Below are 27,883 nucleotides of genomic sequence, written 5' to 3'. Positions count from 1 at the left end.
AGTAGATGAAGATTATGCTACTGTCCTTCTGTCATTACCATGGCTGTATTTGTTCCTGTCCTCAGCTCCTCATCTAGTATCTGCCCTCCCACATATCCCAGTCCTTCAAAAAAGGGGACCATAAAGAGATGCTTATCTCTGATACAACTGTGAAAAGTCAAATCCCAGCAGTACTCACCCAGAGGCCTGCTCCACTACCAGATCAGGCATTCCTGGTGGCGTCCCCACCTGCTGTGACATTACCATCTCTGGGTCCAGAATAAAAATCTCGTCCTGCGAAATTTCCGTCACAAAGTGCAAATGTTCCTGTTGGAGTGATACAAGCAACAAATAAAGAACCTGCAGCCTCGGCTGGCTGCACGTTAAGGTCTCTGAAGAGCATTCAGGGGACTCTGTGTACTTAAGTGCATACTTACACAACCACATTAAAACCAATGCCACAGAAGTCACTAATAAATATTTCATTGATTTCAAGCCAAACAAGATTTTCAATGAGCAAGCTTCACACAGCAACACTTAAAAGGCTGCTACTCAATGACTCCACGTCACTCTGATGAAAACTACAGGCCTACTCAAAAAGCTGAGGTTTACATTTCAAAATGAGAATCAACACCCAAGGTCTCTCGTTCAGTGATGGCTGACAGAACTTTGCATTGTTTGGGGGTACTCTTGCAGACCTCTACTGTTTGTACATTCTGGTTTCACATCTCCATTAACAAAGCTTTCTTTCTTAGTCCTTCCTTTTAGTTATTGGAGGTGAAGGCTCATTGTCCTTCAGAAAAACACTGAGTGGGAGTAGGCCTGTCTACGTAGGCAAACAGGCAGGATACTTCCCACTGTTTTTGTGCTGGGACCATCACACAGTATTGACCTTTTCCCCACAGAGACACAGAATGGAGGAGTAAGACGTACCATCTGTACAGTGTCAACTATTAAAGAAATACAGAATAAGCCAAACAGGATCAGACTGCCTAGTTTAACCTACATCTTGTTCACCCGTGCCTTCCAAATGTTGAAGTACAACACAAAAACAAAGATGTACAACGTGTGTGTAAAGAAGTCCCATGGTGGCTACATGCAGACACTGAACCTGGAAACTCTGAACTAAAGTCACAGCTCCTGCTGCTTGAACTAAAGCACCAGCTGCTTTTGCTAAGGAATGGTAATATGTTCATGTGATTCAGAAAAAGCTTACACGGTTCTCAGGGGGACCAGACACAAATGACCACTGTGTGTGAAATCAACAATTTGCACTTAATGCTGAGCCACTAATTACCTTTTCTGGCTACAAATCAGAAACAGCAAAAGCCCTATAAAATTTTCATTGTTTCTAGAAAGCATATTCAGATTGTCAAGTCTCTACCACAGGTTTGAATCCAGCAGAGCTACACATTGTTTCAGGAATATTTGATGCAGCTCTGTTCCTAATACTCAAATTCTAACATCACCTTAAGTTTTATAGGTATTTCATGGCCTATTTCACAGGATCAAGGTTTCTGATGCCTAAAAGCATTAGTGAAAAGATATATGCGAACACACTGGTGCCACACAGATGCCCCTAGTAAGACTATAAGGATGACAAGGGCAGAAAATTCTGATCTTTATATCAAATTGGTAGTGAACAGAAGAGCAGATGGTCAGCAGACACAAGTCATCACTGAAACAATGAGAATTACATCAACTAAAAAATGGCCCAGAATATTTTCTCTGTTTCTCATGAGACATCAGTAACATTTTGGAATATACAGGAGGAAAGGCAGATAATTCATTTTAAGCTGAATTAGACATAGCTTTAAAAAAACAAAACAAAACAAAAAACAACAACAACAACAACAATAAAACCCACAACAAACCTCTAGAAATTATAACTGAGTAAAAATTTACCTGAGATCTGTCAATGCGGTAAAAACGATCAGCTGAAGTTGCTGCAAGACAGAGAGACAACAAAGCCATTGTGAAGAAAATAATCTGAGCAGAACTGCATGGCCAAGACAGGCTGTTTTGTCCACTACCACATAAGACAAAGCCTGTGTCAATCAAGTGGCCCCACAAGAACATAATCGAATTAATTCATTGTGTCCATATAAGTGGTGTCTCTCAGGGGTCAGTACTGGGACCAAAACTGTTCAACATCTCTGTCAGCAACATGGACAGTGGGAGTGAGTGCACCCTCAGCAAGTTCACTGATGGCACCAAGGTGTGTGGTGCAGTCAACAGGCTGGAGGGAAGGGATACCATCCAGAGGGTCCTTGTTACACTTGAGAGGTGGGGTCATGTGAACCTCATGAAGTTCAACAAAGAAAAGTGCAGGGTTCTGCACCTGGGTCGCAACAATCCCAGCCCACCTACAGTCTGGGTGGAGAAGTGATTGAGAGCAGTAGCCCTACAGAGAAGAACTTGAGGGTAATGGCTGATGAAAAACTCAACATGAGCTGGCAATTTGCACTCAGCTCAGAAAGCCAACTGTGTGCTGGGCTGCACCAAAAGGAGCGTGGCTAGCAGGTCAAAGGAGGTGGTTCTCCCCCTCTACTGTGCTCATGTGAGACCCCACTTGGACCACTGCATACAGTTCTGTTGTACCCAACATAAGAGAGACATGGAACTGTTGAAGCAAGTCCAGAGGAAGGCCATGAAGTTGAGAAGAAGACTGGAGCACCTCCCCTATGAAGACAGGCTGAGAAAGTTGGGGCTGTTCAGCCTGGAGAAGAGAAGGTTGCCTGGAGACCTCATAACAACTTTCCAGTATCTGAAGGGGGCCTACAGGGAAGCCAGAGGGGGACCCTTCATTAGGAATTGTAGCAATAGAACAAGGGGTAATGGGTACAAACTGAAAGAGGGGAAATTCAGGATAGATATTAGGAAAAATTATTTACTGTAGGAGTGCTGAAATACTGGAACAGGTTGCCCAGGGAGGTTGTGGATGCCCCAATCCTGGTAGCATTCAAAGCCACATTGGATAAGGCCTTGAGCAACCTGGGCTAGTGGGAGGTGTCCCTGTACATGACAGGGAGGGTTGGGACTAGATGATCTTTAAGGTCACTCCCAACCATAAATATTCCATGATTCTATGATATTCCTAACCCATTAAACAGTGAATTTTAAGGTGAGATTTAATGAAACAGTAGTCACTGAAAATATTAATTTGAAATAAATATTTTTAAAAATGTATTAAATGGATTTCAGGATTATAATAAGAATTGATTACATTAAAATATGTGACCGAAGAAGCTCTATTGTTCCTAGGACAGCATGGCAAGCATATAATCAAATTGATGAGTCTAATAGGATTAATTCAAATTTTGAATCTAAAGAACAATACCGTGCTTGGAAGCTCTTTGTAAATCAAATGCATGACCACATATATTCACTCTGAACTAACAACATATTCAAGGAAAATTTATGCTACTCATGAAAAACACATGAAAACGGGAGATTCACTAAATAAAACACATATTATGAATTTGCCACTGTCAAATAATTTATATTACTAAACCTAAAAGTATTTTATTATCTACAATGTGCTTCATCAGATGCAATTTTTTTTTGTATCTACTTTGCATTTTGTTTGGCGAGTGAAATCAGGTCCATTCACTCTGGAGCTTTGACACAAGAGCACAGTGATATAGCATTGTAGGCTTTGGCACTGCAGGAGAATATCAAATACTAAAGACAAAAACTAAATGCATCAACCCACCCAGCTTTCTCCAAAACACAAACAGATTCTCAATATGTTTTTTATCAATTTCCCTCATGAGAGACAAGGAAGAGTGATTAGAAATTGCCAAGGAGAATTTGTTTTTGTTTAGAATATTAAAAATTTAAGCCTCCCCACGCTGAAGCTTTTGTAAAAGCAGATGCCATCCATTTCAGCTGCTAATTCCTGTGGTCTGGAGCCTGATGTAAAGCCCAGATAAGTCGTCTGCTTTGACAAAGTCTGGGTCTAATACAAGGTCAGCTCTCCAGGGAGTTACATGAAGTGCAGCATTACAAGGAAAAGGATGTACATTTCCATCACCTAAACACTACAGTGCCTAAAGACTATAGAACTTACAGAGAAACCAAAGTGAAGAGCACAGCCTTGCCAGCAGCAGCACATTGCCACAACCAGCACTCTGAGTTCAGGCATTGCCATGCACTAAATCTCCTCATCACAGCAGAGACTCTAATAAATCCAACTAACCTCCTTTAGGGGAGCATGTCTCCTTGGGGTGAAAAAGCTACAGCAGACATTTTGATCGCTAGATGAAGGGCCCACTTCACTTTTTAGAGGGGAAAGGGGGTCACTCAGCTCCTTTTTTAACTGTTCAGTGTAACAAGAAGGAAGAAGCTACCCTGCCACAGTTAATACTCTCAGATCAGAACTATCTTTCATATGCACAACAGAGGCAAGCAGCATGCTGGACACAAGACAAGGGAGATGCACTTACCATCTAGGAAGCACCATCTAGGAGAGAGCCTCTGAACAGAAAGGACTCTGGGGAAAGAGCTTTCCTGGTCCTGTATAGGGCAGGGAAATTATGTTAAAAAAAAAAAGTGTTTTTTCTCCAGAAAGGGCTATTTCCTAGACTTCTCCCTTTTTTTCATTTTGCTCTACTGACATTGCACAATGTGTAAAAGCTGTACAACCTAAACCCACTGGATTTTCTTCTCCATGACATCAAGGTTTAACTGCAATAATAGAAAAGAGTAAACTGACATGGTTTAGTTTCAGCCACATCTTCAGCTATCCTCTTCTCTTCAGCAGTATCAAAACCTTTGCATCAACAACAGCTTTCTCAACAGGAACAGAGGGAGGTGAAAGAGATCAAAGACACACATCAGTATCAAACAGCAGCCACGAACTCTAATCACTGTTTGTTCCTTATGTGCTGTCACAGAATCACAGAATATGCTGAGTTGGAAGGGGTCACAAAGATCATCAAGTCCAGCTCTTGGCCCTGAAAAGGACCATCCCCAAGAGTCACATGATGTGCCTGAGAGTCTCTGTCACCTTCCTTTGTTCCAACTCAGTATTTTTCACACACTTTTGCCTCCTCTACTTATCTGCCACTCAAAGCAATTCCCCAACTTGCTCTGTCCAAAATGTACATTGGAGTAAAAAACATGTTATCCCCTGCACCAAGAATACATAGAGTGCAGGCCTGAGGACCACCACTGGCCAAACAAATAGACATCCTACATCGACATTTTTCTGTTCTGGCTAAAATAATCAGCTTCTGGAGATCTGACAGATGTTACATCAGGAATCAAACTAAATGACTCGGGAAACCTTCTTTCTGACCTGTGCTCACCAAGGACTCAAACAGTCCCCCAGGCGTTTTTAGTTCTCACTGAGCTGAAGAGGTAAAAGGGATCTCAAGAGCTGCAGAGGGTGGTCATCGCTGTGCTCCATGCTGCCAGTGGATGGTCAGCCAAACTTTTAAAGCCACTGGTATATGACATTTAAACACAAATATATTTCCACAGGGGAAAACACAACAGCATGGATCTTGGGCACACACACAAAATTTGTATAGAGACAGATTCTATCCTTATTTGCATCTTAAGCAGTACAATCACCACATCTGCAAACAATGCAAATTCAGGCTCATATTGGCTCAAGATTAAACTTTACTCTCCTTTCAGACAACAGACTACAGAGTAGTATACCAAGTCACATGGCAAGAAAACAAAATGTAGAAGCAACAGGGAGGATCTTACTTAATTTCATAAACCTTGCTCTTTTGTACAGCTTATTGTCTCCAGCCTCCTTAGAAGAGACAATGACAGTGTAAAATCCCATAAAGTGAACTTTATCTGCACATGGGGACCAGGTAACACATCTCAGTGGTTTCATAGAATCAGATTTAAAATACACCTTTTCTTTCCCTAAGAAGGACTAACCAAGCTGTGGGATGCTTAGGTTTGCTTGTGTTGCAGCTGAGTTGTATGTGGGAGAATCAAGGATCACTGAAATCTATTAGGTTTGCTGTCGTCTGTATCTACATGCACAAAGCTTTATATATCTTAATATTTAGTCCACTCTGTGGAAAGGAGAGGACTGCTATAAAAAGGAAAAAAGGAAGAAAAGATCCAATAATTGTGTGTACTAAAAAGTAGTTTATACAAAGAGGAAAAATGAGTAAAGATTCATAGAGTACATAATGTTGGCAAACAGAATATGGGGATAACGCTGGTAAATGTAAATTTGAATCCCAAATTGCATATTGTGATATCCTCCTTCCAAGACTTCATTACAGTTCAACTGCAGAAGTAGCTTTTTGAGTCTCAGGCCCATGAGAATGGTATGTTATCAGCATTAAACTCATTAGAGAAACAAAACAGTATGAGAAACAAATCTAGTGTAATTCTTCTCATTTGCACCTGGGCTTGCTAATACTTCTGCTGACTTCCAATGTTTTGAGCTGTAGAAGAATCACAGAGAGAACTGCATTTATGAGACCTAAAAGTACCCATGACACCTTATTAGTGAGGTATGAAGACAGTTCTATCACTTTAAGCACCTTATTCATGCCCTTTATCCACTGCTTTTCCCCATTTCTGCAATATGTATACGGATACCAACATGGAACAAACCTCAAATTAACCTAACAAGACAGTTTGCAGAAAGTGACCCGCTGAGAAAAAAAAAAAAACAAAAACAACAATGGTTGAAGAAACCAGGACAAACAAGTACTGAAGACAAAACACAGAGAGGGGCGCATTCAAAATGTAGCATCATAAAAAATGGATGGTATGTTAGGGATTTCACACTGTTGTGCACTAAAGAAGATGGCTAGGCAACTAATTTATATACTGCTATAACTGCAGAGGTTAGAGACAAGTATAGAGATGATTTTCAACATTATATACTCTTTTTTAGACCTCCCCATATAGGCAGATTTAGTTCTTCATTTTACCTCAGGCAGTTTCCTACACATGGAGCAGTCAGCAGCCACTTAGGTTAATTTATAAAGAGTGGAACACAATCGTACATGCTGATTTATTAGTCAATTTGCTAGACACTAACAGTGCTCTAAAACTCAGTTCCAGGGCAATGACTGATGGAAATGTCAAAAAATATGAGGCTAACATTGGACAGGGAAATGAAGAAACAAACCATGAACTGATAAGAAGGAGGCAACTCCAGGAAAACATGCCAAATTGCATTTTCCTATAGTGTCTGCAGTCAGTGCATCTACAGGCATTCTTGTGAAACTGGAATTCTGTATCACCCAAGTAATCAGTAACACCCAAGAAATCATCTGCAATTTCACCACAATTGGTTCCTGTCATCTGAATCTCTGTACGCTTTCTCAGTGAACTTGTTCCTGCTGATCCAACAAGACTTGCATTGGCAAATTAGGAAAAACATTATCAACACCATGCAAACTTGTGATCCTAAGCACTATGTCAACTGACCATGGTTTGTGTCAAGTCTGTGTGCTAATATCCGACCATTTCAGGAGCCAGTAGAGTTACTCTGGGTTAATTTACTTCCAGTTTATGTGCTGTGCAATGCATTATTTTACTGAGAGAAATATACAACAATACTTCCAACTGAAAAGGCAAGTTCTGTATTGCATAAATTGCAGAATAAAGTTGTATAAAATGCACAAAGAGACTAATTTGAAGAACTACACCTAAAAATTGTTTGTCTCATGCAGAAAACATATTTGTGCCCAAGATGGATTAAAAAATTACCTTGAAGATTATGTTAAAGTAGATGACTGACAAATACAAAATTATTAAGAGGTTAGACCTGCTATAACACATTTTTTTTCTTACTGATAGACTTCATTACTACAGCTATGCAATATAACATGTTATTGTTCTGTTTCTCAGAGAGAGAAACAGTTTTACTTTTGTCATTTGTCCTACAGGAAACAGTCTCTCATTCACTTCAACTTGCAAGATAACACTATTGTAGTATAGCTCCCATCATCATGCTGTGCTGGTTTTAAAGGTGATTCCATAAGGCTTTCAAGGTAAAGGATTGTGCAAGAGAAATCAGAATGAATCTCCAAGATTTAAGGGTAAACATTAAACAGAAATTCAGCTAAAACTTGGGTGTTTAACCCAAGAACATATGGGTTTAAATGCAAAGAGTGCAGTTCATATTGTTAAGACTCTTTTTGTTCTGATAATAAAAGGAAAGTTTATCTTACCTGGTAATGAACTCTCTGTGTAGTAGAAGGTACTGACTGTAGGTCCTAGAAAGAGAATGAAAGACACAACAGTGATGAAAATGATGAAAGCAACAAGAGCTGTTTGCAGTTCTACTATCTGAAGTGGTTGGGCAAACACAAATCATTTCATAAGTATTTCTCACTAGTTTTAAGCAGATGAAACAAACGTGGCAGAATAGTCATGGAAAGTTCACTTTAGGTTTAGATTTGTATGCATTTGGTCAAAAAAAACAGTTTCAAAAATATAGACGTTATGTTAATGAGTCTTTACCATGCTACAAATCTATTTGTTCCATAAGAACTATCTAAATTTAGAATATCAGCAAAACAGTTAATGAAAATATGCTAAAATCTAAGCGTTTTTTTGACAAAGAGTTTTGAGTGATTAATGCACTGAAGAAAACCACTGGCAGTTCTCCCTGTTTTAAGACAACCTCACTCTGAGGAGGTCATATCAGAATGATCCTGATATTTACCAGGGTTCAGGAATCTAATTTATTTTAATAGAGATTTTGTCAAATAGCTATAGCTCATGACTTAATCTACCATAGAACCTGGCCTACAGACCATTGCACCCCAGCAGCAAGCAAGTTGGCAAAACTCAGTAAAAACTTGGCACCTCTATTCCCATGAAATGTGTCTGAGCCAAATGAAGCACATTAAAAAAATAATAAAAAAAAAAAGCACAGAAACTGCACCAGATTGGAGAAACACAGCTCCTCCACAACCAGTATGAGTAATTCAACCAGAACTTCCAGACTGATTGTAATTTTCCATACACCATACTGCAAATATACATCTTAGACCTTACCTTAAGGTATGCACTTTACGCAGCACACAGTGTGATTTTTACCTGATAACAAAAGTCATACCTTGGGTCTGGACGTTCAGAAATGCAAAGAAGTGAAACCCTGAAGTGAGATACTAAGGCTTATATTCTGACTGCAAGTACAGGGTTCTAAAACCTACGGGAAGTCAATGGCTCCCAAGGAGTTCAATGCAAGGAGTGGGATTCATAGTTCCTAAGTAAATTAGACCGACTATTAATAAATCTCTGTGATGTCCTCACACTTGTAAATGTTATTGAAAGATATGACTAAGATAGTGATTTTTAAGGGATTAAAAACAGAGACAGTATGTTAATGGAAATCCATTAGTTTTATCACTAAAACTATATACACTTAAAATTATTTGGGTAATGAGACATTTAAAGTCTCCATTTCCCAGACTGTATTGTAGAACGAACTCTCACGAGTCAAGGTGTTCAAGGTAATAAGAGCAGTACTGTTATTAGCTGCATGAACATACATTTCTGAGATTTGGAAATATCTATTTGATAGTTGTAGTGTTTAGCAGTTTCCCAGATTGCTCCATGACAGTATTAGAGAATGACAGTTGCATAATTGGACCCACTCAAATACCACAATGCTTATCCTTACAAAACACACTTTCTAATGCATAGTTTAGGTAATTTCAGTAACGTGTGTGGAAAGTTTTAGTATTCTATTCCTAATCAAAGAGAAGTAAACACACCCATCCACATCAATTATGTTAACATTTAAAAGGAATCAGTGTGATTTTTAAGTTTTTGATTAAGAAATATTTTCGGTACTTTTATTATCACCTCAATTCTAGAATTTTTATTTCAGTGGCAGGCAAATTGCAGCAGTCTTAATACATGGTTGTTGCAAGTACTAGTCCTCTGCACTCAGAACCAAAAGAAACATAAAATAGATTAGCAAATGATATCTGAATTCACAAAGGCCTCACCTCCTGTAGGCGGTCAATGTACATACGACAAGTCTCCAAGTCGCAGTCTCCTCGTACAACTATAATTCCTAGAGGAATGGCTGAAAAATCAAAAACAAAGACAAACCTCTTTAACTAAGTCTCTTAAACTTGAACAGATTTGCCATGGGCTTTGACTTTAGTTTTTTTAATGTCCGCATAAAAGCTTTCTATTATCTAAATCTTAACAATTATTTAAAAGATTATTAGTCATCATTATGTTCACCCACTTATAATTATCAAATATTCAGTTTTAAAACACCTTTCATGGTTTCATGAAAGAAACTGAAACATATTCAGTTAATTATGTACTTCATTTTCTGATGTCAACATCAAACATTAACTGCAAAGAAAGGAACATATCTCAGAACAAGAGTTAGGAGGGTGCCCTCATACCTTGAAATAAGAGTGATGTTTTATTTTCAGAACAAAGTCTACAGATTCAAAGTAATGAAAGTCACAGCCTGATTTCACAGAAAACTGTCCAACACCATGTTATTTTGATGTAGGGCTGTTTTCAAATCAAAACAGACATTTTTCCATTTACACACAAAACTGACACATCTCCATCTTTAGTCAGGGAAAAAAAAAAAGAAAGCAAATAATTCCCTTCAGGTGAGGGCAACATTTTTAATAACAGGACATTTAGGTTTCCACAGTCATTCTGTTCTTACAGCCAAAAAGAGTCCAAAACAAATCCACAAAAACAATAAATAGAAAAAAGTATATATGATTCCACAAGATGGGTACCTAGAGAGCTACCTACTAAGACCTCATTAAATAAGAAGAAAACAAGTGAAAACTCTTGAGTACCTGATTCCGTAAAACTGAATCACTGAATGAAGTTCTTTTTTCCTCCCTGGAGGGTCTTTAATCAAATAATGCCCCAAAAATTTATGGGAGCAGCAGGAAAAATATTTAAATCCTCACATGAATTATTCCAGAAGGAGAGCAGAATATCAACTCATAAACAATTTTGATAACTGGATAATGAGCAGCAACATAATATTGCCAAGATTTCTGAGATAAATAGAAAACAGAACTATGCTGCAGCCTTTCCTGCTGTTGAAAAGAAGTTGATTAAGAGGGAGAAATACTCAAATACTGAGAAGTTCCTCATTCTGGTAAGAGAAGAAGACAGTGCTAAAAGATATTGGGGAACATAGCCCCTCTTTTTCACGTTCACCAAGGCTAGAAGTACAAAGAGCAGCTCAGTGCTTTCAGGGAGAAGACCTGGGAAGCACCTGCAGCAGTCAAGTTCACAGCAGACCTCAGAGACCAGCACAGGGCTCCACAATGCTGCCAGCATTGTGCTTGGAAAGCAAATTGAACAGCAGAACAGCTATGGACCCAGGAAAAATGGAAGCAGGGAAAAAAAAATGCTGAAGGAGAAACAAGGACATAAAGAAGGGATCAGTGGGAGGAACAAAAGAGAGAAACAAGGACATAAAGAAGGGATCAGTGGGAGGAACAAAAGAACTCACACGCCACCTGAAACGCTGACATCCAATAGCAATGACAATTCCCCTGTACATTTTCAGAAAGGCCAGGTGGGAACAGCGCTCATTGTGACCTCCCAGATTCTTTCATTACAGAACAGAGACTGAGAGACAAGCGAGTGGAAGGAGGGTCAATCATGAGGTTTGCTTCACGCGCTCCAATGCTCTGGGTTACAGACTGATTCTCTTTGCTTAGTGTTTAGTATTGCTTAACCTGCTCTGACAGGAGACCCTTAAGCTCTTTGCAGAGAGTTCTTAATGGCCATCTAGCTTCAATTCAGCAGATCCCTTTGCAGCCCTTGCTGAAAGAAGTGTTTGTTAAATTCATTTATAGCACTAAAAAGTGAATTGCAGCAGACACAGCTACACCTCCGACAGCTACAGAGCACTAGGGAACTACACCACTGGCTCATAAACTGTCACCACAGATTTTGTCTCTCTCCTATACACTTAATGGGGACTAAAGCTTTAACCTGCCAAAACAATGCAGAGGAACACAATTGAAATCCTTAACTATCACCATTCCTGACAGCCTGAAAGAGAAGGAGCTTAGAAACACATTTAGAATTCTGAAGAAATCCACCAAAATATCTAAAAAACAAAAACTAATATTCAATAGGTATCTTAGTGGTGATATTTATGGATCTCATCTAATGACTGAAGAAAAAAGTAGTGATTCACAACTTCAATTAAGTGATGTCATACCAGTTGCTAGTGGCCATGGAATTCTGAAACTCTGGGCTGTGTGACTTTGCCCTTGAAAAGAAATGTGTTGCCTTATGTGTTTGGAAATCATGAATTTGCTTGATCTATGGCTTTTGGGGTCAATGGCTTAAGGGATAAGGTGCATGAGGTGGGTCTTAAGGGGTTCCATTCCATATGGTTCATGCCCTTTGAAAAACCTTTAAAGTCATCACTAGTAACGCTACAGTATGTGCTAAAAGGCTGCTTTTCAAAGTTTTTGGGGTTTGTTCTCAGATTTTTTGTGGGATTTTTTATTGGTGTGTTGGGTTTTTTGCAAGACCTTGGCTTTCAGCAAGGAATATGTTCCCAGCCCTCATTTTTCATGAACCACAGGAAGCAAATAAAATGCACCACACAGCCAAGACTTTCAAAGTTCTTCACAATAGTTGCTGTTTGAAAACAAAAGCAAATACTTAATGACTGATAACGGGATTGAAACTATGGGGTTGTTTCTTATTCTAAAAATAGGGCAATACTGTGCAAGAGTGACAAAAGGAGTTAATTTATGATAAATCAGTTAAAGACAAAGTCAACATGCACAGCATTCAATAACATTGTGGGCACTTTCATCCAGGAACGGAGGAGCTCCTCTGTTTGCTGAATAGCACTGTGTGGATGAGGATGTGGACAGTACTGTGGGACACAGTGATTGCTGGATATGCCAGGTGAGAGGTGGGAGGACAAACAATAACATTAAGAGCACAGGCACTACAGAGCAACTTCCCATACACCCACACACTGTCCACTCCTGTGAATATATGGATAACTCCACACATGGGAATACGCTGAAAATAAGGGATAGTCTCAAATAAGGAGCCAAGCCACAGCATTCCAGTGCCAGGTATTTTTCTCCTGAGGTGCCTGCTCTTCTGGCCACTTGCATCCAGCTCCCAGTTCTTTTGTGGTCCCTGAATGATGAAAAAGGACTTTGTCCAGGAAGGTGTGGATACAGACTGTAACACTGCAGTGATGAGTAGCACTGCAAGAACCCCAGAAAATGAGATGGGTAGACAGTTGCTTCATATTCTGAACCAACACTGCAGAAAGCATTTTGTTCCTAGCAACACTAACCAAAACTAAGTATCAGCAGGAGGAGGGTTGGGTAGATGCAGCAGCAGGGCTAACATGATGCTCTAATTATTTGCAAGATTAATAATGATTTCCTGAGTCCTCATGAAATTAGCTATGGAATTTATAAACAACAAACAAATCTTCCACCTATTAACTGCCTATTATGCTGAATACCTATAGCTAGTGAACTCCTTAATAGTATTGGGGACATAAATGACAGAAGCCTGAATATACTGCATATGGCACCATGAAGAAAAAATAAAATTCAATTAGCTTCCCCATTTATTATTATGAAAGGATTCAACTTGTGATCTTAACACCATATTAACCCACTCAAATCCCAAACAAAAGAGCCTTGAGACAGAGCATTAAGGTAAATGTGAATGCCAGGAAAACTCATTCTGAGTCTGACATACCTCGGGGGACTGGGGAGGTTAGACATTGGATTGTAAATGTTTAATATAGCAAATAAAGGATCCTCTCTACTGAAGATGTTATAAGAATGCCATTTTCCTGAGGGGTTTTCACTTATATTAGGAATGTGAAGGACAAAATAAATTCTTGGTAGAAAATTCTAAAATATTCAGACATTCATATTACAAGTTTTGGCTTTCCCAGTATGGTTTTAATAAAACAGAATTTGTACAAACTGTGGTTTGTCCTCCACCACACAAATCAAAACCATGTGTCTCTTCAGATCCCTTTTGCTTATTATACTGAGAAAAAACCTAATTCTCCCTATGTTTGTTGGTTGCTAGTTTTTTTTTAGTGGTAGTGGTCCACCTCTAAAGTCCTCACGTCAGGAGGTAAAAGATGGTGAAGGTTATCAGATAAAACCAGACCAGGTTTGAGAGGGCAGTCATCCCCTCCAGGCTCTCAGTGACTTCTCCAGTACCCTGCTAAACAAAGGAAGAAGCTGTCCAAGAAAAAGAAAGAGAGAACCTGTCCCAAACAACACATGAAAAGGAACAGGCTATAGAAGGAAAATTGTAAAGAGCTGGGAATTGAAACTGGCAGAGGGAATGGATATTGTGACTAAGAGCTGACAGCACAGATGTGGACGAACAATGAATAAAGGATCTAGGATTAAAAAAAAGAACAGGAACCTGAACTGTGAGGTCTACAGAAACAGCCTAAGACAGGCAGGAAGGATGTGTGTGGGATGAGATACCCAAAGGGGACAACCAGAACTGAAAAGGTAAGAGGAAATCAAATCAGAAAAGCAATAAGGAAACAGGAAAGTGAAATATGGATGGAAAAACCTCACAGAAAAGTCTATACCAGAAAGACAAACTACAGTGTGGTTTCCTGAAAAGTCTGAAATGGAAGTTAATAGTCTTGCTTCTCCCCTCTCCTCTAGGCTAAATACAAAATTATATCTATTTGGAATTACATCTATTTGGAATACTGCCCATCTCTTCTAGTCTAAAGGAAGGCAGAGGACTGTACTGAACACATGCCCTGTGAGGTGTCAAGGCAAGGTAGATTCAGATTAGATATTAGGAATAAATTCTTTACAATGAGAGTGGCAACACATTGGAATGGTTTGCCCAGAGAAGTGGTGGATGGAAAGCGATGGCCTAGAGAAGAGGAACCCTGGGAGAGTTCAAGGTCAGGGGCTTTGAGAAGCCTGGTCTAGTGGAAGGTGCCCCTGCCCATGACGGGGTTGGAACTAGAGGATCTTTAAAGATCCCTTCCTGCCTCATTCATTCTATGATTCTATAACTCAATGATACAAGATTTCAATGGTTTGGGTTTACTCCTTCCCCCAATTCCAGGTAATAACAGAGTTTTTAATTTTTAATTAAAATTAATTAAATTATTATTTAAGTGACTACTGACTTCTAATCCTCTTGGTTTCATCTTGCTGGGTGGCTTTAAGCAATCCATCCAATCCCTCTCAGTTTCAGATCTTACTAAATCACTGTGACAAAAACCCCATTATTTATCTGATGTCTACACAACACATTGACAAAACAAAGCTGTTAGAGCAAGGCAGTGACTTCTAAGCAGAGCGAAGGTAAACCTTTAAAAAGCTTCTACGGATAAGCCACCTAAGAACTCCTGGCAAATAAATGGCCATTGGTGCTTCCTTTACAGGAGAGAAGAGGTTTGCAGCTGCACAATCCATCTCACCTAAATCCATCCAGCCTAAAGGTGCTTCTCAATATGAGCACATTTCCTTCATAGCTCATCAGGAAGTCTGCTGCTCCCTGCTGCCCTTTATATTATATATTCAGGATATAAATACCAAGTCCTAAGTGTTGACCTTTTCTTACTTAGCTAGTTGCTCAAAATCACACAGAATAGTCTCCAAATTACCTTGACCTGTCATATCCCTGAGCTTTAAAGAGTCAGAATAACTTTGATAGCTCAGGAATTCTAAGTGCATTCCTGGTATGAGGAAGCTACAGTATCACTACACATGTACACATCCCAAATGACTCAAAAGCTGTCGTTCCATGTATGCCCATGTATCTGATAAGAACTCCTAGCATCATGACCCCAAAACCCTTAGATAACCCACAGAAATTAAAGGTAGAGACATATGCATTAGAGACATCTAGTTAAGTATAACCAAAGAGACAAAAATTTGAAGTTAACATCACATCATATTTCAGCATCTCACACGCACACAAAACAGAGAGACTGCAGAGAAAAGGACTGTTAAGATTATAGATAGTCCAACTGTTATACAAATTAAACTAATTTTTTTTTAATTCCATTTGAATCCAGTGTGCTATTTTATTCAAGAGGAGATAAGGAACAGCTGCCTCTGTGTATAAGGAAGTATGTGGAAACCCAGAGCTGCTACAGAGCTATTTCTGATGCTGAGATCACCCAAACTGGGTATGATTCCTCCTTAATCTTAGTAGTACTGAGGAAACTAAGATGGTTCTCCACAGCTAGGGCATACACAACAAGTTGAGGGCAGTAGAGACTGACATATTCTACTAAAACACCCTACAACTCTTCAGTTACAGCTGATGGCGCGTTATTTCACTGCTGCATTTTCACGGCAACAATCTAAAATGGTGTTGGTGGGAAGGACTAAGAAGTGTTGAAGACCTCTTGGTCACTAGCTAGTTTATCATTTGTTTGCTATTAAATAACTTTTGTTTTAAATAATTAGTTTCTTTGTATACCTCCACTGTCAGGAATTTCTTAGTACTATTTGAATGGAGAAAATAGGGTTTCAAATAGAAAGTTTTAGCTGTTTTAAAAATAACTCAATTATTCACCCTCACTGGCAGTTTTGGATCACACTTTTCTGCTATAACAAGAAACTAGAGAGAGTGCACAGAAAATGTGCAGGCAAGAGAGACAGAATTAAAATCTGTCCACCTAGAAACATCAGCCCATCTCACTTTTTGAATATGGTAATGTTGGTTATGGTCATGTAATGTACAGCTCTACATTAGGTAGAGGTTGTGATTAGAGTGACAAGTGCTGTGGACATATATAGGAAAGGGTTAGAGAAGACAACTTCATTTGCAGTGAGGAACATTACAACATAACTAAAATGCCAACATATATCCCTTTCTTAAAATGGTGCATGGAAGCATTCATCCCTCCTCGCTGAAGGATCAATAAGCATCCTCTGTACCATCATCAATCATCCCACAGACAATAGTAAGATGTTGACAAGAAAAAGAACGGAGGAGAAAAGAAGAAGCAAGGGGAGAGAAGAAAGCCACAGTTCAGAAACAGCATCTTGGTTAAATGCCAGCTGCACTGACAAGAAAAGTACAAAACAAGAGAAGGAGAATGAGCTAAGGACAGTCATGTCCTTCAAAGGACAAAATGACATTCTTTAATTGCTTGGGAGGCTTTCAAAATGAAGTGTCTACCTCCAGCAGAGTGAAGATTAATCTTCAAGGAACAGTTTGTATGACAAACTGTTATATGTTGGGAAGTGTAATTTTAGGTGAAATAGTTGATAGATTCAAATCAGTATTCCAAGAAAACAAGGGGAATTAAATATATTTATTGTGAGTTAAAATGATCCAGATTAGTACACTGAAGTCAAAGCTTTTAAAACCCTATTATGGAGACATGTAACAGACAAAAACCATAATAGCTTCTTTGCTATTTTTCCTTCAGGCATAACTTGTTATTAACTGGTTTCCTTTTCCTATTCAGAATGCTAAAAGATTCTGATTTGGTTCTCAAATTATTTAGGGAGGTAAAAGTGTTTTTAACCCTTGTGGACAGAGAATGGATACTAAGTAGAGTATTCTAGAATTCAGTTGTAGGTATTCTGCCAAAGCCTGAACGAGTATCTAACTGAGTCTCTTGTAAGCATCTAGTGGGACAGACGTACACACAAGAGCTGATGGAAGGAGGTCAGTGCCTCTTCAGTAACAGGCCTTGTAGAAACAACCCCCAATACAACTTCCAAGTAACAACTTTTCCAATATCAGTGTTCTTGAATTTTGCTAGTACAAACAATTCCTCCACACACCCACTCACTCATCCCTTTCTTTGGTAAAGAAAGGAGAGTCACCTATCCTCTCTCAGCACTTCTCCCCTTTAACCAAGTAACTTTTAGTGGCAATGCTCAATGAAATGATTTGATGAGGAGGACATAGCAGTTTATTTCATATAAGTATTTAGCATATGATAGAGTGAGGCAGCACCAATCCATAGACCTGTCACCAGAAAACCATTTAAAATTTATCCAGTTTTCTACTTCAGAAATACAATTAAAATGGCTATCTAATCTCATTAAATAGAAGATCTACATGATTTTCCAGCTTCATCATAAAAACTCATGTAATCCTCTAGTGTAACCGTGCATCTTCCAGAAAAGATGCAAGCAGCTTGCAGTAAGTCACAGGAAAACTCAGATGTTAAGTCTGTAGTCAGTGAACCACCAGGATTTTCCATTTTTTACTTCATGGAATCCCAGGAACTGGCTAGAATATTTAAAACCTTTTTCTTTCTGACTGTTTAGAGAGCACTTCTTTTCCCATAGATGATTTTCTTCAGTCATAATTAGCATCACCCAGAAGTCCTTAAGTCAAGTTCAGCCTCCTGAAAACTAAAGGCTAGACAATTCTCACAGGAGAAACTTAAATTGTATGTTCAGAGAAGTAGGCTGATGACCACCAGTGTATGCTGCAAGTCACATGTCCTTACACAGGACATCATTAGTAACTGCAAAGGATATAAGGTAGGCATGTTTACCCATTTCTTTTAGGATAATGGGGATATTATTTGCTTTCTCATATCCTAACATAAAAACAGTAGTGCACAAGCATTAATAAGACAGCTAAAAGAGGACTGGTAGGAAAACAACTTTATGAAAAATGTCTGGGGAGAATACTCCAGTCCAGCTATGTTATATCATCATGCTGGCCATGCAGTAACTTGAAAGAGAGACAAAAGGGGTTTATGGTAAATGACCTACAAATGTCCAAAAGCAATCACTTTAACTCTTGACAGAGAGACAACTGCTTTTTTTAATGATAACTTCTTAAGCACACACCCGATAAGTGACTAAATGTGTATAAAATCTAAAAATAAATTTTAGAGGTGCTAGATCAGTCACTGACATTTTTTTATAATAATATAATTACAAATTTTGTCAGGTGACAAATAACATAAATACATATTTACCACTGCAGCAGAAAAGTGTATTAAGTTGTATATTTTGTGTCAGAACATGTAATGGCTCTTAAGGACCTAATATACACTAACTACAGACACAAATAACTTACATCCATAGTAAGGATAGGTGAGGATAGTTCCCCTCAAATGGGAAACCACAGGAGGAAGGACTGTCAAATGAACCAGATTGTTTCCAAAGGTGTTGGAAAAATGTGTGCTCAATGTGGCCTGAAGACTACCCAAGGTCAAACTCTCAATTTAAGCTTGAAGCAATTTTCTGTCTGGTGAAACACAATCCTCATCCTGTTAAAATTCTTTTCAGTCCAGTGATGAAGGCTTTGATTGCTTTGACTATGACCAAAATCCACTAACAGAAACTTCAGTAAAGGTTGTCAGGACCTATATTAAAATTTAAGCCATTTCAATTCTTTTGTTGTAAGGAAAGATAGTGAACTGTGAGAATAAAGAGGGGTGGGACTAGAAGAGTGAAATGGAAACAGTTTAACTATCTTCCAACAATAAGATAAGCAAACCAATTAAAAGGATTGTCATCCTGTAATTACCAGAGTGCTCTGTATTACAGAGGGAACTGAAGCTTTGTTGCACAACAAACACTCATGCTTGTAATTTAATATGAATAATGAGCTAGATGCATGAAAAAGACTATTAAATGGTTATCAGAAGAAGCCCTGTCCCTCACTGATTAATGACTCTGTCTGTCACCAAGGAAAGGAACTTCATTTTTAAGTGCAGACTGTCATCATCAATGTTGCCAAAGCAACTGTTGTCTGCTTTTGACTTACCTCTGAATATGGCAATTAAACCATTACATGAGGAAACAAAACAGTGATTATTCTCTTATATGGAAAAGTGAAGGCTGTTAAAGAGTAAGGGTCTGGAGAAACCATTCACTGGGGAAGATTTGTTCCCTGAGATAAATTGCATCATGGTCCCTCAACTCAGTTTGAAATTTGATGCTAATCATAATATTTGGAATATTTTCATCCACTAGAAACCCAGCAGAATCAACAGAAAACATAAATAAAAACTAATATGTGTGGAAAACACTTATTTTACAGTAAATAAAAACAACTTGCAAAGGCATAGGAAAGTAAGCAAGTAGCTGGAATCTCCATACATGACCTTTATAGAGACTATTTATATAGAGAGAATACATATGTATCTATACAGAGATAGATGAACATACACTCTACATGACTCATCCAAAAATGTATACTTGACTCCGTGTTTGGAGTTTTTTGTTATTAATTTTGGGGTGGGGTTTCTTTTTGGTCAATGTATGATTTATACAGAATGTTCTACCAAAAGCAGCTACAATCTGGCTTTGCCCAACTTACAAGCTTCACGGAGTTTCTCCTTGTCGTAATGTAGCCCCTCGTATTCTTGTAAATTAATCCTGTTCACTCTGATCCGCAGGCGATCTGGGATGGAATGAGGACTGCAAGAAAAAAAAGAAAGCTTCTTAGACAAAGTGTTCCTGGGAAGAGCAAATGAAAACAGGATATGGAGTGATTTTAATTTTCTCTGAAAGAAGAAAGAAAGCAAGCCTCTTCAAAACTGGGCCAATTCTTCACAGGCCCATTCCTGCATTTTAAATTTTGACTTTCCACTGTACAATAGCAGACATTAAACCCTCAATAATAAGCAAGATCGAGAAGCCTATTTGCTAGTTGTGTGATGTGGAGTTGTAAAGCATTTTCCGAGTTCTCTCATCTCTTTATAACTGCCCCTTCCATCTCCAGTTTGTCTTTGCACACATCCCTAGGGCCCTACCACAGCCAGTAGATCTGCCAACCTGAAGTTCAAGACATGGAAAAATACTTTGCCCTGAAAAGCTTTCTTTTTGATTCCATGCTGGTTTCTACCATATCATAACCTGTAAATTGATTTTTTAAGTTTTGCTGAATGTTATACAAATTAACAGCTACATTTGCATTTTCCATTTTTAAAGGAAGAGAGGCAATCTGTGTATTACAACGCACACAGCAAATCTCTGTCCTGTAGGAACTGACTCCCAGGTCAGTTAAAAGTAGATTACTCATTCTGTCCTTCCACCAAAGACTGTCTGTATTCTCTAATACAATCTAGTTATAACAGAATTCTGCCTGTTACTAGGTAATATTGACTAATACACACTGCTTTTTGAAAGTCAAAATACTGTGCACTGTCATAAATACAAACATTTGCTCCTTTCTTTGTCTCAGTTTTAAAATACTTGATGTACAGCATTTGCACTGCTAGTGCATGACAAGCCACATCTCACAAATGTCCCCTTTTTTTCCATTTTTAAACTAAAGAGTAATTTTCTTCTTGACTAGGAAACACTGAAGACTTCACAAAACACATGGTTTGTAGCCAACTCTTGGTAGAGCCACTGGGATTACAATTAGCAATTATTTGAGGGTTAACTGTTGCATTTTTTCTGTTGGTAAAAATGATTCTGTCAGAGTTTGACAGACAAAAACAAAGACTGAAGATCAAGTCCCAGTTGAAAAGTTCAATTGTCACAAGTACTCTGCCTAAAAAGTGATAAAGGATAATGAATTTAGGTTGCCTCCAAAATGGAGTGTAAGACAACATGCTAGGAGTAGCTGCACTGAAGAAAATCCCATTCTGAACAAGAGTTTCTGTATTAGCGAGGAAAATTAACCTAATAAACAGGAAGAATAGCCTAGAAGAAATGACAAATGCTTAAGAATGGCAGCAAAATTGACAGACTCAGAACTATACAGGTTACCTGATGTTTTCCCTCTACTGGTTGACGGGGACTATTGTGTCAAAGTGCCCCAAGATATCAGCAAACTGCCCATATTCAAAATTTTGCAGTTTAATGACAGACATTTTGGTTGGGAACTTCCAGCACAGCTTTAGGAGGCAGCTTTCTAACTCAGGTGCCATCATGTCATTCTACAGAACATCACTCTCCACCTGCAGCCTCTACAGCTGTCTCAGCAACCAAGACATGAGTGTCTGCAAATTGAGGAGGGAGGCACATCGATGGAAGAAGAACATAATTACACTTTGACTGACACATTTTTTTCCTTTTCTTTTTAAAACAAGTTTATATGTCACATTGCTAGCTGAGAAGTGAACATAGTCTAAGGAACTATAATTCCCTTCAAATTCTATAAAATACAAGGTTCAAATATGAAAATGATAGCATAGTTAATTTTAGCCAAGAAAATACAGTAACTTGTTTAATTCAGAAATCATAGAAATTTAACTGCATAATCTTTTTATGCCAGGAGAAAAGAAATAATTCACCACATGTAATAGGGTTCATGAAAATGACAGACTGACAGCTCTGAAAAGTGAAGTCTTTTATGCACTGGTACAATACAGGAAAAAGCTTTGAACTCAGCTGGGAGGAAAAAGGATGGGCAAACAGGAGAATTCAGTTGCTTATTTCTGTTGTAACACTTAACCATGTTACAAAGAGAGAGACATCCTTGCTGTGCACTGAATTAAGCTCAGTATAAGCATAACACCAAAAATCTCTCAAACTGCTTCTTCTCCTGAAACCAGAACCAAACCTGTAGTGTTTTTGAGCAACCCAAGTTTGATCTCTATGCTTTCCAATTCCCCAGCTCAGAATAACTGCTTGACCAAAAGCTGATACTCCTGCGCAGGATTTACCCCATCATAGGGACCCTTTGCCATCCAAACCTTCCCATGCTGTGTACATTTGCATAGAGGCATTTAAGTTGGTCCTCAATGAATCCAACATAATTGTTGGAGTGGCTGGAGTTCCTTTACACTGTTCATCAGGTGCTCTCCTGTTGACCTGTGAACCCTCTCTGGGCTTCCATTGCTGGCACAGACATCAAACTTGTAATGTAGGACTGGTACACATTGAGGTTCCCCTCCCCAGCAACTTTATTTAAAGCCCTCTTCACCAGATTGCCAAGCCTATGACCAAAAATGCTCTTCCAGTTCAGTAGACCAGGTTTCTTAGAGAAACTTTCATGGTCTAAGCAGCCAAACTACTCTGAAAGCTGTGGAAAAATACTAGGAAAACTGTGTAAAACCAGTTATGGTAGAGCTTTTTGCTTTTCAGTTTCTAAGCACTGGTTCAAATGTGAACTTTCTTTGCAAACATTATCAGTTAATTAGTCATAGACTTATGTCCTATCACAACTGGCCTAATTTCAAACTGGCCTCATCATCACAATGGGTAATCTGGATAACTTGGGAAAGCAGAAGAGGAAAGAAAGACAGCAAAACAATGACTTCTCCAAGTCTACATTTGGAGCCATTATAAAAAGGTGAAGGAGGGATCATGTTTTCCCCCAGTCAGTGCTTAAGAAGACCTGTGAAAATGGGAGGGATGTTAAGCCTCATGCCAACATCTGCCAAACCTTGGTTAATTGCCATCTGTGTCCCTTCAATCTACCTGTGAGAACAGGACAGTGTTTAGACACCAAGGGGAGAGAAAGACAACGCTGACTTCTCTAGATATGCTGACTCACTACCTAATGCCATGTAAAGAAGACAAAAAAATGTTATTTCCTAGCTTGAAGACAACAGCAACCTATTGCATGTGCAGCATCACCTTCTGAGTCAAATTAATCCTTTCACCTGAAGTGAGCAAGTCTTTTTTCTTTGCTTGGAACTTGAAGAACAAAATTGTCTAAAATGAAGAGCTAAAACCTAAAATATTTTTGTTGTTCCAGGAACACACAGAGTTACCTTATAACTAGAAAATATCTAAGAGAACACTGTCCATGCTTCTGTAAAAAGTATAATTTTGGGTAAAGCAGTGCAGCAGTGCATTGCATAACTCAGAATTAGCTTCTGCAGAAACAATAAGCACACCATCTTAAATGTAATGCATTTCCTGAGGAGAAATAGGACCAGGTCCAGTGTAGGACAGTAATCAACTAGCAAGTGTCAGAGTTTGGTATTCTCCCATTTCTCCCTCCTGTTCACCCCATTTTTATAAAGACAGGATGAAACTACTACATAAGCAAGTTGTATGATAAAACATACATACAACAAAACAAGTTGTATGATAAAACATACAACTGGAGAGAAACAGATGTTGGCCTTTCGTCCATTTGAAAAATTTAGTTATCTTAGTCATAATAATGTAATCTTGGAAATAGCAGCTTTCTGTGGAAAATAAACTATTATCAGAAATAACAGTGCCAAGAGGTCTTTCTACAGCGTAGAGATTTTATACTCTTAGTTATGTTCAATCACAAGTAACATATTCATAATACAAATATATGTATATGCATATATACACATCCCTAAAAATACATGTATTGACACAGATACACAAAAGAGACATTTATCCAGTAACTGAAGTTTGATGGTTTTGTTCATGAGTTATTTGCAAATACTATTTGCTCTGTTGGAATACAGGTTTTGGCTGACATTATATTATGTCTCAATAAATTTTATTACCTATTCATTATAATTTTGTCTCTAAAATTTACTATGTGAATATTCATTTCTTGTGCTATCAGACTGGCAAATGACACCAGGGGATATTGTCCTCATCATCCAAACTACTTAACTAATTCATTTACAGAATTCATGAGCTCCATACAAAGCTCTATTTAATGCAGCTGAGCAAAGCACTTCTACTACCAACACTTCTGTAACCTTCGCAGATACTGCAAAATAATCCATATTATTATATGAATTGATCAATTTGTCTTGTTCAGACATATTTGGTATATTCAGAAACCATAAAGATTAAGTACATAAGCATATCCATGCAAAAGCAAATAACAGGGTGATAAATGTCACCAAAAGCAAATATTAGTACAGTATTAATAAAAATGGATGTTTCTGAATAGTGTTGTTAAAACAACTTGCTCAGCTGTAAGGAGAGGAAGAAAAGCTTTCCAGATAGAGCAGCCATTTATAAACAAATGTGGGGAGATCATTTCACTGCAATTCAACCTAAAATATTTTAACTATTTACACCTATTATTTTTCAAAATGGTGTATTATATAGTCAATGAAAAGTAATTTGAAGAGCAGATGATTGAAGTCTAATTAAGAACCACCTTCCACAAGCACATCAATCCACAGAATTAAATCCTAAATGTCATTAGTCCCATGAGGATGGAAATAAAGATTGGGGTCAACTGGAACATTCTGTTCACTCAGGTGGACTAGTTATAAAAGTTTCATTTAAACACAAAGCTAAATATGAATCTTCTCAAATCAGGAGATAGATAGGTGAGTTTGCCATGTTGAATTTTATCTGATGAACTCATGATTGATATGAACCAGAAGTGCACATTCATGGCATTATTAAATAACCATCCAAATGAGGCTTGTAGAAAAGCTATACATGTTAATTAGTTGGAACAATTTCTGAAAGATTATACTGAGTTGTCAGGAGGTCCTCTCAAAATTGTTGCACTTGCATCCTAAAAGTTATGTAATTTCTGTAATGGAAAAGTATTTTCTTTCCTTTTTTTAGCTACAAAATGACAGTATTGTACAAGGAAATTGCACTACTTTCTATCAGAAAAATTGCATTTGACTTTTCCACAAAAATACAGAAGATTACCTAGATATTGAATCATTCCCATTGGAAGGAAAAGGGCATGCTTTCCAGAACATCTTAAAACTTATAAACATTAATTACTATACACAGTTAATTAATTTTAGTGGGTTTCAAGTCTACTGTTCTGTGAGAAAACATCCATTCCATGGTACACTGGGCTGCACACTGCAATCAGAGCCATTGGTTTTCTAGAGATACATTTCAAAAATTCAAAATCATGTTAGATAAACTGTTTGTAAGGTAAAGTAACTTTTAACACCACCTACCCACCTGCTGGAACCTGCTTATCAAAGAACAGGTATGCCTACTTTCTCTTCTATGCCTGAACTATAGCATTTGGGGGTTTTTAGATATGTTACCATCACCAACATCACCACCACCACACCCTACAACTGGAGAAAAAAAAAAAAAAAAACCAAAACAAGAAAAAAAAACACAACAACAACAACAACAACCAAACAAAAACCCCAGAACTCTGCATGAAAAAATGAGAAGGGACTTTTTTTTTTAAATCCCTTTCATTCCAGCATTTGCAGTTCAAACCCACAGAAGCAAAGCCACATGTACCTATTCTGAGATTACCAGCAGAACCTGATCTACTTCCATTCTCCAAGAAAACACAGGCAGCTTTTGACGAAGCTGTGACTTCCTCCTCTCACCCCTATTAATCATCCAGCAACAAGTGAGAGGATGCCAGACAACTCATTTGGAGCACAGTTGGTTTTCCTAAGAAACATGTTTCTGTCCCAGTCACCCAGGGAACAATACAGGCAGAGCAAGCTTGGGTCCTGCCCAAGCCTGGCACTCCAGCACAACAACCTGGCTACACTTCTGCACTTCTGCCATGCCACCAGCTTGATTTAACTGGGAAGACAGACTTGTGAATTATGAATGCCCCAATCTCTGTATCAATTATTTATGAACCCAGTGAACCATTTCTTATGCTTTGTGTCTCCAAAGAGAAATGAAATAATAAGAATAAACAGTCCAACAACTCTACAGAATTCAGTGACAAATTTTTGATAGATCTTCAAGAATGCAGCCCACACCAGCCTACATACATATAGGTTTTAACATAATTCAGTAAGCAGAAATGGAAGTCTTCTATTTTCCCTCCCATACAAGAAAATACTTCAGTAAAAAACAAAAACAACAAAAAAAAAATCACACTCTTTTGTGGCATCTTTGCAGTGACAGATGAATGAACTGTCTCCTAGAGAAGAAATAAACATGTAAAATTAGTTAAATGTTCCAGTGTTTAGAGCAATTGGAAAACAGAAAGCTGAAGCCAGAAGAGAGGAAGAAAATTACCTTACTTTTGAGATTGTATTGGCAGAGCTTGGTAATAATACATTAAAATTGTGTTTCTGACAGCATTTATCTACTTAAAACATAAGAACTGCCAAAACAGAATAGAATCATCCAGTCTCTTCTATGGACAAATTTCAGTGCTTCACAAAAGTTCACTACTATTTAGGGTAAAGCTCTTGCTAAGCTCTTTACCTAAAAAAATACTCCTAAAATTATAAGCTCCACCACTTCATTTGGGAACCTGAGCTAAACAAACTATCAGGTTGTGGGATGCTGAGCTGAAGGGCAGTGCATTTGATACCCACACCCAACCTGTTCTTAGTAATGAGCAACAACTATTAAACTAGTACAATAAACACTCATAACAACTTTGTTTCAGTGTGCTCTGTTCAGATCTGTTGTTATCTCAAGCCTTTGAGACCCTCCTTAAGTGCCAAAGCCAGGCTGTTGTGGTCTAATCCCAGCCAGCAATTACATGCCATGCAGCCACTCACTCCCTCCCCCTACCTGCTCATCCCTCAGTTGGGAGCATTGGAAAGAAAAGGTAAACCTCGTGGTTGAGATAAGAATTTAAAAACTGACACAAAATAGTATAATAATAATAAATATTATTATTAGAATAATAATAATCTTAAAGGTAATGAGGTGGAGAGAGAGAGACAAATGAACCCAAGAGAAAAAGATGATGCACAATACAATTGCTCACCAGCCAGTCCATCCCTGAGCAGCAGTCAGACCCCTTCAGGGTAACTCCCCCCATTAAATCCTGATTGTCATTTGTCCCATGAGGATGTAAATAAAGATTTGGGTCCACTGAAACATCCTGTTCATTCATGCTAATCAGTTCATTTGAACACAAACCTAAATATGAATATTTATAGACTGGGAATGACCTTCTATGACGTGGAGTATCTCTTTGGCCAGTTTGTGTCAGCAGGCCTGGCCATGCCCCCTCCCAGCTTTCTGTGCAGCTCCTCACTAGCAGAACATGGGATACTGAAAAGTCCTTTACTTGGGGTAAACACTACTAAGCAACAGTCAAAACATTATTCTCATCCTAAATCCAAAAAGCTGCTCTGTACCAGTTACTAGGGAGAAAATTAGCTCTACCCAGCCAAAACCAGGACATAAGTGTTATG

At 38.3% G+C, this 27,883-nt stretch overlaps 1 protein-coding gene across 6 annotated transcripts in view; it reads right to left on the bottom strand.

The window, feature by feature from the left end:
* Positions 1-27,883, bottom strand: part of DGKI (diacylglycerol kinase iota) — a 208,073-nt gene that overhangs the window by 50,680 nt on the left and 129,510 nt on the right. For all 6 annotated transcript variants that reach the window (XM_050324758.1, XM_050324757.1, XM_050324753.1 and 3 more), the window contains 6 exons: positions 20,242-20,342; positions 9,939-10,018; positions 8,148-8,192; positions 4,428-4,497; positions 1,885-1,925; positions 179-306 (listed from right to left, as the gene is read on the bottom strand). In XM_050324758.1, coding sequence (XP_050180715.1) covers positions 179-306; positions 1,885-1,925; positions 4,428-4,497; positions 8,148-8,192; positions 9,939-10,018; positions 20,242-20,342 — 465 coding nt within the window. The remainder of the gene's footprint in view (positions 1-178; positions 307-1,884; positions 1,926-4,427; positions 4,498-8,147; positions 8,193-9,938; positions 10,019-20,241; positions 20,343-27,883) is intronic.

Source organism: Myiozetetes cayanensis, unplaced genomic scaffold (genome assembly GCF_022539395.1).
Source record: "Myiozetetes cayanensis isolate MyiCay16 unplaced genomic scaffold, myiCay2020 scf3, whole genome shotgun sequence".
Lineage (NCBI taxonomy): Eukaryota > Metazoa > Chordata > Aves > Passeriformes > Tyrannidae > Myiozetetes > Myiozetetes cayanensis.
Note: the sequence above shows the minus strand (reverse complement) of the source record. Positions and strands in the feature narration are given on the sequence as shown.